Source organism: Anolis carolinensis, chromosome 3 (assembly GCF_035594765.1).
Source record: "Anolis carolinensis isolate JA03-04 chromosome 3, rAnoCar3.1.pri, whole genome shotgun sequence".
Classification (NCBI taxonomy): Eukaryota; Metazoa; Chordata; class Lepidosauria; order Squamata; family Dactyloidae; genus Anolis; species Anolis carolinensis.
In genome coordinates this window covers 109486096-109498697 of record NC_085843.1, presented here as the reverse complement: position 1 = coordinate 109498697, position 12602 = coordinate 109486096, and the positions used below count along the sequence as shown (strand labels likewise).

The 12602-nt window shown below is 41.1% G+C and overlaps 1 protein-coding gene across 2 annotated transcripts in view; it reads right to left on the bottom strand.

Moving 5' to 3' along the window:
* slc9a7 (solute carrier family 9 member A7) overlaps positions 1-1345 on the bottom strand; it is a 75679-nt gene extending 74334 nt beyond the window's left edge. The window contains exon 1 of one of the 2 annotated variants that reach the window (XM_062975335.1): positions 959-1345. In XM_062975335.1, the coding sequence (XP_062831405.1) occupies positions 959-1283 (325 nt within the window). In that variant the 5' untranslated portion in view covers positions 1284-1345. The remainder of the gene's footprint in view (positions 1-958) is intronic. The other variant, XM_062975336.1, reaches the window with a different exon arrangement.
* Positions 1346-12602: the final 11257 nt, after the last annotated feature.

Genomic DNA, 12602 nt, shown 5'->3' with positions numbered 1-12602 from the left:
CCAATTACCACTGGGACTACTTGTACGGGTTTATGCCAGAGCCTTTGCAGTTTGATCTTGAGGTCCTGGTAACGGTTGGATTTTTCTTGTTGTTTTTTGTCAATTGGACCGTCACCTGGTATGTAGGTAAAGGTAAAGCTTTTTCCCTGACATTAAGTCCAGTCATATCCGACTCTGGGGGTTGGTGCTCATCTCCATTTCTAAGCCGAAGAGCCGGCATTGTCCTTAGACACCTCCAAGGTCATGCGGCCGGCATGACTGCATGGAGCGCCGTTACCTTCCCGCTGGAGTGGTACCTATTGATCTACTCACATTTGCATGTTTTCGAACTGCTAGGTTGGCAGAAGCTGGGGCTAAAAGCAGGTGCTCACTCCGCTCCCTGGATTCAAACCACTAACCTTTCAGTCAGCAAGTTCAGCAGCTCAGCGGTTTAACATGCTGTGCCACCTGGTATGGGGACATCAATAATTCAAACTTTTTTTCTTTTCCACAACCATGAGGTCTGGTGTGTTGTGTTCCAAAACTTTGTCAATCTGGATTAGGAAGTCCCACAGTATTTTTGCGTGCTCATTTTCCACTACCTTTGCAGATTTGTGAGCCCATTGTTGTTATTATTATTATTATTTTGAGAGATAGGTGAAAACCAATGTTATGCCAATAGTGACTCAGGCATGGGCAAACCAAGCGACTGAGGGGGGAAAGGAAGGGGCCTGAGGCTGTGAGGAATGGTGGGAGTTGAAGTCCAAAAGACCTGGCGGAAGGCCCACGTTTTCCCATTCCTGACCTGCACTGCTTTCACTGCCACGGCTCAATGCTATGGGACCCCGGGAGCTGTAGTTCCACGGGCCTCCCTCCCGCCTCCCCAACCACGGCTGCCGGTCCGAGCGGGGCGAGGGCGGGTGTTCCCGCAGTGCAGCCGGGCCTCCTCCCCTGCCACTCCCCCTCTTCCCGGCCTCACCGTAGATCATGGCCAGGCCGGTCTCGTGGAGGAAGCGGACGCGGCGGTGCTTGAAGAGCCAGATGGTGAGGATGGTGAGGGTCAGCAGGAGGATGAAGGTCAGGAGGGAGACGCTGTCCTGCCGGTGGCTCTCCTCCGCCTCCTGCTCCGTGGCCAGCTCCTCCATGGCGCTGCGGAGGCCGCTCCCGCTCCCGGTGCTGCTGCTGCTCCCTCCGCTCCGCTCTCCCGCGCCCGGGCCGGGGCTTTGCAGCAGCAGCAGCAGCAGGACCAGCACAAGGAGCGGCGGCGGCGGCGGCGGCGGCTGCAGGACCCGCGGGCGCGTCATGCCGGGCTTCCCTCCCAGCGCTCCAGCCAAGGCGCAAGTTCACGCTGGGGGCGGGGCCTTCCCCCAAGGCCCGCCCCTTCCCTCCTGTCCAATCCCCGCGCTCTCCCGCCTCCCACAACTCAGGCCGTACCATTTCAAACCACAGAAAGGGGGGGGGTTAGAGCCCTGAAATGCCACGTGGAGGTTTTTTTAAAAACTCCTATCAAAGCTAAAGCTTCTCAATGTGTCTTATCGTATTTTAGTTCAGTTCAAATAGAGAGGGGAGCATTCTAAAGTGCAAAGTCACACCCCGCTCTAAGATCTGAAGTGGTGCAATCCATTCTGTCTGCCAACCATGAATGAGGATGGGGTTTTTTTTGGTACGGATGTTCTCTCCTGCCGTATTCTGATGTGCGCCTACACCAGGCATGGGCAAACTTCGGCCCTCCGGGTGTTTTGGACTTTGATTCCCACAATTCCTAACAGCCGGTAGGAGAGAGTGCTTCTGAAACATGGCCATACAGCCCGAAGAGCACAGCAACCCAGTGATTCCGGCCATGAAAGCCTTCGACGAAACTAAAAACTCCTGCTCTTAGGATTCCATAGCAGTGAGTCGTGGCGGTTGAAATAGCGTCAAACTGCATTAATTCTATAGTGTGGATGCACCACTAGCCTTCTTCTGACTTTTAGAGTGCAGTCTTCCTTCTGAAGAATGTAACATTTACTATGTACACTTTATAACGAAATTTGATTTTTTTTCTGTTACTAGTTTGAAATAGGTATCCCCAGTACTTACTTTACAAGTACAGTAGAGTCTCGCTTATTCAACATAAACGTGCCGCAAGAACGTTGGATAAGCGAATATGTTGGATAATAAGGAGAGATTAAGGAAAAGCCTATTAAACATCAAATTAGGTTATGATTTTACAAATTAAGCACCAAAACATCATGTTATACAACAAATTTGACCAAAAAAGTAGTTCAATACAGGGTTAATGCTATGTAGTAAGTACTGTATTTATGAATTTAGCACCAAAATATCACGATGTATTGAAAACATTGACTACAAAAATGTGTTGGATAATCCAGAACGTTGGATAAGCGAGTCTTGGATAAGTGAGACACTACTGTACTTGTTATATTGCAGAACTTTCGTTTTTGTTTACTATTATTTTCTTCAGTCTAGGCTCTTTGTAATTTTCCATAATGACAAAGTTTTTGCAGTTTAATAAACTTTTCCAGGCCTTTTCAATGCTAATCAAGGTAATCAGTTGCAACATTCACCCTGGCCTCCAACAGACAAGAGCTCTTTCTCCACCCTGGACCTTCCACAGATATATAAACCCCACTTGCCTCATTTCCAACAAGCCTCACAACCTCTAAGGATGCCTGCCATAGATGTGGGCGAAAGGTCAGGAGATAATACTTCTGGAACATAGCCAGACAGCCCAGAAAACTCACAGCAATCCAAACTTTTAACATCTTTTTATGATAGAACCAATTAGGAAATGACATTTATAACCCAGGAACAAAAAAACGTGTTACATAGTGTTATCCAATGTCAGCTTACGTAAATCATAGGTGGTCATTATTTTTGTTTTCTTAATACTCAGCTGTAAACCATACAGCCCATAAAATTCACAACAACCCGGTGTTATTACGGACTGCTCTGAAGCATTTGTTCAGTGATAAGCACTGTTGCACTTTCAGCATTTATCATCTCTGTCTCAGAGATCTTTAGACTGCCTAGGCTGACTTCATGTATCTCTGTTGGAGTTGAGTTCTCCTTGAATTCCTCTTTATATTTGGTAAGATTTCGCATTATATCCCATGACTGACTTTACTACATTTTTTCTTACTATAAATACCACCCCATTTCTTCTTAGATTTTTATTTTCTGAGTAAAGCACTGTGTAGTTGCCTGGCTTAAAATAACCCATCCTCATCCATTTTAGCTTATTCTTTGATTTTGCTTTGGCTCCTTGATAAGATTACCACATTACACAAATCTAATGCACATCCTAATCCAAAAAAAGGTGAGCATTAGATTTGAGTAAATATGGTAAGTTGTGCAGCTTCAGGCTTTCCATCCACCTCGGAGCATATCAACTGGAATATGATTGCATCACTACCCACAGGGCTTTTTCCCAGCTCATCCCCTGGAGTTTATTGAGTGCCCTCTGACCTAGGAATTTCATCTTCGAGTACATTTCTTATTTCATTTTGGATTGTCTCATCATGGGTAAAATTTCAAGGTATAAGCCTTCTGGTATGGTTTACCATTGGCTTCTTCTGCACAGCACTAACAAGTGTCACTGCCGTTGGTGTCACTGCCATTGAATCTGAGGGCCCTGCCAAACAGCCATATAACCCAGAAAATCAAGGCAGAAAATCCCACAATATCTGCTTTGAACTGGGTTATCTGAGTCCACACTGCCATATATTCTAGTTCTAGTGGGATTTTATTCAGAGGTATGGATGGGACCTCAGAGAATGTTACAATACACTACGACTACTGCTCAGGGCCCTTCTACACAGCCATATATCCCAGAAAATCAAGGCAGAAAATCCCACAATATCTGCTTTGAACTGGGTTATCTGAGTCCACACTGCCATATATCCCAGTTCAAAGCAGATAATGTGGGATTTCATTCAGCTGTGTGGAAGGGGCCTCAGTAGCTGTTTGGCCCATTTGGTCTGATTCCTCATTGAAAACCATGTTGTTGTTGTTGTTGTTGTTAAATTGGTCAAGCAACATCAGAGTGTGTTCTGATGGGGAAAAAACAATGAGAAAAAGCACAAAAACAAGGAGATGCCATAGTTGTTTTTTAATGCCTGAATATATTGGGAAAGGCAAGATTTTCCTTCGCATCCTCTCCTGCTGCCAAGTTAATTCAGTGAAAAATAGTTTTGCACTTTGAGCTCAATTTTCTCAAATAGAAGTAAATTGAAGGCAAAGGAAAAATGGGAGAAAATTCTAGGAATCTGCTGGGCTTTGCGTGGCGTGTGTGCCTTATTTTCCAGCAGCACTGCATCACCAGTGGATTCTGTGACCATGATTGTATTATGTAGAAATAAGACTTGTGGTGTCTTTTCTAGCAAAATTGCTGTATTTTTGTGTGTGTGTGATAGCCATACAGGGTCAATAGGAACATATTTTTGTCAGTGAAAATAGCCACTTTGAATCGCATTTTTGGAAAAAAGCAAGATATAAATTCAAGAGAGGATGCTATAATTTGGCAAAGAATGACATAAATTATTCTGTACGAAGAAAACTACAGATATATGGCACCATCCCTGAAGACCCCTTCTTCATTACCAATGGGGTGTTGCCTGAATGTGGGCTGTGGAATCAGCATACCAAACCATTGACTCGTAACTCCTTTTCCCCCCTACTGTCCGACTTTGTCATAAATGGAAAATGTATATTAGTAATGAATATTTTTGGAACATAAAGGCATTTAATCACTATCACATGAATCATAAGTCTACTTATATTGATAGAAAATGCTTTGAATATGGGATTATGATTTTGGATTCCAGGGAAACCCACTGTGTGACTTGTTTAAGTAACTGAAAGGGTGTCTAACTGCGGAGGGGGCAAGTTTATTTTCTGCTTCTCTAGAGACTAGGACACAGAGCAATGAATTCAAAGTCCAGGGGTGGGGAGAGAGATTCCATGTAAACAAACTTCCTGATGGTAAGAGTTGTTCAGCAAGCAATGGAGTAAGAAGCCTCAGAGTGCTGGATGACCATTTGTCCGGGTGCTTTGATTGTATTTTCCTGCACAGCAGGGGGCTGGACTGGATGTCTCTTGTGGTTTCCTCCAGCTCTATGATTCTATTTTATGACCTACTATCAGCCTCAGAAAACCCCACAATCTATCCACCCTCAAATCTCCATAAATCAGAAACAACTTGAGGTCAGGCTTTGAAGCTGCAAGGCCAAGGTGGCCAGTTGCAACATTCACACTTGCCTCAAAAAGACAAGAGTCCTTTCTCCCTCCCTGGATATTTCACAGCTATATAAACCCCACAGCCCTAGTTTCCAACAGACCTCACAACCTCTGAGGATGCCTGCCATAGATGTGGGTGAAACGTCAGGGGAGAATGCTTCTGGAACATGGCTATACAGCCCGGAAAACTCAGAACAAACCAACTTGAAGTCACATAACAACAACAAGCATATTCATTTGATAAAAAAAATGCCTGATCAAGAAAACATACCGGTATGTTGATTCCTATGAAAATAAATATGCGACAAATGAGGCATTTAATATTATAAATATTACAAGTCAGTACATTTTTACGGCCTCCATCCAATTCTTACTCAGACTCCACTGTCCTGGTCAGAGTCCCCAGTTTAATCTTATCTACTCAAAAATTAGCCCCATTGTGTTAATTAGAGCATATTCCCAAATTATTGGTCTAATGCTTACACATTTGTTTTCTCATCTCCTCTCCCTTGGTATTTATTTTGCACTATCAACAACTGGAGTAATTAGTTCTTTGGAGCCCTCTACCAGCATTTCCTCAAGAGAATTGTCATGTTTACTGTATAATCTGTTGAATGAGGTAATATTAAGGAAAGTTATTAACTTGTTAAATGACAGTGTTTATGTTGGAGATTAATGTATATAAAATGCTAAGGTCTAAAAATTCTAGACAAAAGGGTAAAATAGTTCTTTAGTTCAATTGGATAAAAAAATTAGCATGTCATTTCTATACAACTGTACTTCTCAGTGAATACACACAAAATGGGTTTGTATGTGCATCAAAATTATACAGGTTTGGGTTTGGGTTTGATAACAACAGTATTGTAATATAATATAAGAAAGAACTCGGGTTTTTATGGACAGTCCTGTAAATCATTTATTACCTGGATCACATTTCCAATGTCTTCTAATGTTGCATGTTTCTCAGTTCCCTGACTGCTGACAAGTTGCACAAACAATCCTACAAGATCCATTTGTTATAGATGAGAGAGCACAGTTTTCATTTGTTTTTGAAACATTTTGATTATGGAAACAGTTTTAGAAGGAATTTCCCTGAGAAATGGTACATAACAAATAAATAGGTAAACGTGACCTACAATCAGATAGTACCTTAATGCACACATACATGCAAATAATTTGCAACCCATTTCCATCTTTTCCTCTCTTTCAGTTCAATTTGCTACCATTTTTTTTTCAGTTTATATGAAGAGGTGTTGCTCTTTTCAGACTAAATCCAAAGACGCAAAGTTTCCAAGCTATCAAGAAATCTTGTAATAAACGGAAACGTCAACCAGATTTTCTAAGCTGTCAGTCAAAAATCTTTTCTTTAGCAGGGTAACCACTCAGCCAAGAGATATAGTGCTATTGTCTCTTTAGTCCAGAATTATGCTGTGTAGATTCATCCCTTTCATTGCCTATTCACCCCATTGTTTGCACCTGAACCCCATTGTTTGGAGTTATTGCTTCAGCAACAAGGAGGAAAATAATGTATTTAATACAGTAGTGCGAGATTTCCCAATCACAAACCCCCTAACATTGTACAAGGAGCTGAAGCAAAGTGCCCTCTCTTTCCTTTGTATGATCTGAGCTGCTTAGCTATAAATCGTTTGATATTGTTGCAGCTTTCTTTTTCATACTTAGAGGGGAGAACCAGACTGACTTCACACAGGATGCTGTGGTACCTTGCGATGCAAAAAACAAAGAAATAATAATACAAGAGTTCTCATTATATTTCTTTTTAAATGCATCAGACGGTTTACAGTAACTTTCCAAAGGGAGTTGGTGTGATGTACTGGGCTGAGCATTGGACTATGATGACTCTGGAAACTGGGTTTCAAATCCCCAATTGGCCCTGGAAACCCAATGGCTGATCTTGGGTGAGTCACACGCTTTCAGCCCCAGAAAAAAAAATAGGATGATCTCAAGGTCACCATAAGTCAGAAAGGACATGAAGGCACACAGCCAGAAAGCTCTTCAAAAACTTTGCCTAGCATTAAGCAAATTAAACATGCATTTCCACATTTGACATTATTGTTAGGCAAATGTGGTGGGATGGTTACATTCGTCTGCTGCAGCCAAAGAATTTGACATATGTTTTGTGAGTTTTCTTAGACAGCCAGTGCCATCTGTTAATTCTGACCGCCTCTTGATTTATATTACCATAATTTATCATAACACATAGACAAGGCTGCAATGTTGACTCACAGATGTCTAGTCTGAATGACTAATGTTATGGGTGATTAATTTATTTGTATTGAAAATGTACTAAGGTCATAATGCTTTGAGTTTATATATATAACTGAAATTAATGTGGAACTCCAACTGTAATTATTCACCTAATGTTTTTGATAATAGCATCATCTCACCTATTGTGATGGCATGCCCGAGCCTTTGGGAGAACTATAGTGTCTGGCTTTACTTGGGGGCTATCTGTATACCTCCTGTTAAGATTAAGGCCCTTAACATACAGAAGCACTTTAGGCAAGATGAAAGTTAACCAAAACAAATTTACTGAAAACAAGATGAATAAAGGGTTAACTCCACCTGGGGCTATTGAAAGATAGCTTAAAACAATCTATATATATAAAAGAGTGATGGCATCACGGCAATTCACAAAACAACAAAACTACAGGCCCCCCAACCTCAAAATTTGACAACACAACCCATCATCCACGCCTCAAGGTTGATACAACAAAAAGAAAAGAAAAAGAAAGTCCTAATTAGAGGGAGAGCAATAATTTTTTTTATCCAATTGCTGCCAGTTTAGAGGGCTAATCTCTGCCCACTTGGTTGCCTAGCAACCAAGGGACAGCCAGGTTTCAGTTAGGGGACAGGCAGATTTAGGCCTCACTTAGGCTTCTTCCACAGATTATCTAATTTGCACTGGATTATATGGCAGTGTAGACTCAAGGCCCTTCAACACAGCAATATAACCCATTTATAATCTTATATTATCTGCTTTGCACTGGATTATCTTGACTCCACACTGCCATATAATCCACTTCAGTGTGCATTTTATACAGCTGTGAAGAAGGGGCCTCAGATAATCCAGTTCTGAGCAGATAATATAAGATTAGAAATATACAGTAGAGTCTCACTTATCCAACGCAAACAGGCCAGCAGGATAAGTGAATATGTTGGATAATAAGAAGGGATTCAGGAAAAGCCAATTAAACATCAAATTAGGTAATCGTTATACAAATTAAGCACCAAAACATCATATTATACAACAAATTTGACAGAAAAAGTAGTTCCATGCGCAGTAATGCTATGTAGTATTTACAGTAGAGTCTCACTTATCCAACACTCGCTTATCCAACGTTCTGGATTATCCAACACATTTTTGTAGTCAATGCTTTCAATATATCGTGATATTTTGGTGCTAAATTCATAAATACAGTAATTTCTACATAGAATTACTGTGTATTGAACTACTTTTTCTTCCAAATTTGTTGTCTAACATGATGTTTTGGTCCTTAATTTGTGAAATCATAACTTAATTTGATGTTTAATAGGCTTATCCTTAATCCCTCCTTATTATCCAACATATTCGCTTATCCAACATTCTGCCGGCCCGTTTATGTTGGATAAGTGAGACTCTACTGTACTGTATTTACAAATTTACCACTAAAATATCACAATGAATTTAAAACACTGACTACAAAAACATTGATTATGAAAAGGCAGACTGCGTTGGATAATCCAGAACATTGTATAAGCGAATGTTGGATAAGTGAGATTCTTCTTTAATATGAAATAATTACTGGGATAGAATAATGCAGAACAATATAATCTCTAAAACCAGGACAGTAAATAAACAGGGGAATTCCACACAGGAAACAATCAGGGCCAGCTAACACCTCCCAACAAAGTATTCCCATCATCAAAGTCTGGCAAATCCTCTGTTTTCTCAGGGCCACAGACAGTAGAAGCACATAAAATATCGCAAACAACACCACTCTGAAAACAAGGGAATTCCAGACAGGAAACAATCAGGGCCAGCTAACACCTCCCAACAAAAAATTCACTCAAGGAGGAAACAGCCAGGCTTTAAAGCTGCAAGGCCATTACATCCTAATCATTTTTCCTAATTGCAGCATTCATACTTGCCTCCAACAAACAAAAAAAAACCAATCAGAAATATTGTATATTCACAACCTTTAGGAAATAATATCCCCTGATGGCGCAGCGTGTTAAAGCGCTGAGCTGCTGAACTTCTGGACCGAAAGGCCACAGGTTTGAATTGGGGGAGCGGAGAGAGCCCCCACTGTTAGCCCCAGCTTCTGCCAACCCAGAAGTTCAAAAACATGCAAATGTGAGTGCATCAATAGGTACTGCTCCGGCAGGAAGGTAACACCGCTCCATGTAGTCATCCCACATGACCTTGGAGGAGTCTATGGACAACGCCGGCTCTTCGGCTTAGAAATGGAGATGAGCACCAACCTCCAGAGTCAGACACGACTGGACTTAATGTCTGGGGAAAACCTTTATCCTTGACCTTAACTACCACCAATTCCTCAATACTTTATTTCCCATACCACCAGACTTCGCCACAGCAACGCGTGGCCGGGCACAGCTAGTACATTATAAAAAGAGATTTTGCTGGTCGCAGTCATCTCTCTCTGGAATCCTTGAAAGTCTTTAGCCTCTGATGTAAAGCGATGGACTTGGGCTTCTACTTTGTGAAACTTCGGAAGACCACAAGCTTCTGTTGTCACTGGGACTAATGGTATATGAAAAGTCTATTGCTAAGGATGCCTGTTTGGATTGCTAGGGCCTAGGATTTTCAGACAATATCCAGGCTTCTAAACTCTGTCGCTCTATTGCAGAAAGGAAAGAGGGACCAGCAAGAAAGCTCTAGAATCATAGAATAGTAGAGTTGGACAGTAGTAGTAAAGTCTGTACAGCCAAATGGACTAAAACAACTAAGGCTGGGCTCCAGGGGTTTATTTAAGCTCCACCCATACAAATGGAGGCATCTACACTATTGGGGAACCTAAACAGAGGGAACCGAAGCAAAGGAGATGAAAAACAGAGGCCGGAATGTTTGATATGGAAATCTACATTATAACCCTTTACAGGACGTTTATACATTTCTTATAGTGTGGACATTAATGTTAGATACATACAGCAGTTTAAAGCATAATTGACTTTTAACAATCCATGGCTTGAAAAAAATTGAAACCCAAAGAGCAAATTTTGATTTTGCTATTTATATGAAGGATATAATTTTACTATGCCTACATGTAGTATCTATCAACGGGGATCATGGAACCATATCTGAATGGATACCAAGGGCCCATACTCCTTCATTATCTTCTGAGACAAGCTATAAATGTTTTAAGAAGAGTTCAGAAAGCAATTCTGCAGTATATCAATGTCTGGAAAAGAAAAAGGTCAGAAAGGGTCTGCAAAAACGTAGTTATTTGCCTTCTGTGATGTCTACCAACCTTCTTTGTGTTTTTTAAACTGTCTTTAATCAAGCTTTTTGAGGAGAAAAATAATATTTAATTCCTTTTTGCCTCTTGCATATTAATATTTTAGCTCTATCCTTTTTTTAAAATGGCAGTTAGCCATGTTGACTTCCATTGTGGGAGGAATACAGGATATAAATTCAACAAATAAGTGAATATTTGCAGACATGCTTTCGAGCATGTACAGAATGCCTTCCGCTCAAGCTACACCTCCACTCAGCAGATGAGGGAAAAGGCTTAATTCAAGGCTAAATTTTCAGATCCCATCTTTAAAAAATATACAGACATTTATTTTCACAGCACAATTCAATGTGACGGGAATAAAAAATAAAGTAGTTTTTATAAAGTAGTTTTTATTTTTTTCCCATACAGCCCGGAAAACTCACAGCAACACAGTGATTCTGGCCATGAAAGCCTTCAACAACACATTAAAGTACAGTAGAGTCTTACTTATCCAACATAAACGGGCCAGCAGAACGTTGGATAAGCAAAAATGTTGGATAAGGAGGGATTAAGAAAAGGCCTATTAAACATCAAATTACGTGATGATTTTACAAATTAAGCACCAAAACATCATGTTTTACAACAAGTCTACCACTTGTTTGGGAGCATGGCTGCACTTGTATTATTGTTGGGCTTACTGACCTGCTGCATGTTGCTGCCTGGAGAAACAGCTGTGGATCTGGGTGGGAGACAAATTGCGTTGAATAATACAGAATGTTGGATAAGCGAAGGTTGGATAAGCAAGACTCTCCTGTAGTCTACTTTTTTTTAAATATCACAATAGTACTGTTCCATTATCTGGACGGAGGCCACAAGAAGGCGCTAGAGAGAGGATAATCCATTTTACGGGGAAAGGGGGTTGAAGGAATTAAACCATTTCCCCCTGTTTTCTTGTTATTCCCTCCACCCATGTTGCTATTGTGGAAACAACCATCATTTATGATATGGGAAAGGGGGGGGGAGAATGAGGAAAATAGTTTTTCTCACCTAATTCACCCCCTAAAATGGACTATCCTTCTCTGTCTAGTGCCCCCTTTTGGCCTCCATCCGGATAATAGAACAGTAACGTAATAATCCCTCAGTCCATTAATCCTTTCCTCTTCTATTGAATATTCCACTTCGGTATTAGGAAAAACTACCTAACAGTTAGGAGTGCTTACTCTCAGCTTCAGCTGATTTGCCCCTTCTTAGATTTGGAGGACTTGAAGATGGTAGTGCCTGCACTGGTAGCCTCAAGGTTGGACCGAAAGGTCGGTGGTTCGAATCCGGGGAGCGAGGTGAGCTCCCACTGTTAGCTCCAGTTTCTGCCAACCCAGCAGTTTGAAAACATGCAAAGGTAAGTAGATCGATAGGTACTGCTATGGCGGGATGGTAACGGTGTTCCATGCAGCCATGCCAGCCACGTGACCTTGGAGGCGTCTATGAACAACACCGGCTCTTTGGCTTAGAAATGGAGATGAGCACCACCCCCCATAGTTGGACACGACTAGACTTAATGTCAGGGAAAAACCTTTACCTTTACAGTAGAGTCTCGCTTATCCAACGTAAACGGGCTGACAGAATGTTGGATAAGTGAATATGTTGGATAATAAGGAGAGATTAAGGAAAAGCCTATTAAACATCAAATTAGGTTATGATTTTACAAATTAAGCACCAAAACATCATGTTATACAACAAATTTTACAGAAAAAGTAGCTCAATACACAGTAATGCTATGTAGTAATTACTGTATTTACGAATTTAGCACCAAAATATCATGATACATTGAAAACATTGACTACAAAAATGCGTTGGATAATCCAGAACGTTGGATAAGCGAGTGTTGGATAAGTGAGACTCTACTGTACTATGTATTTTAATTGTTTTGTA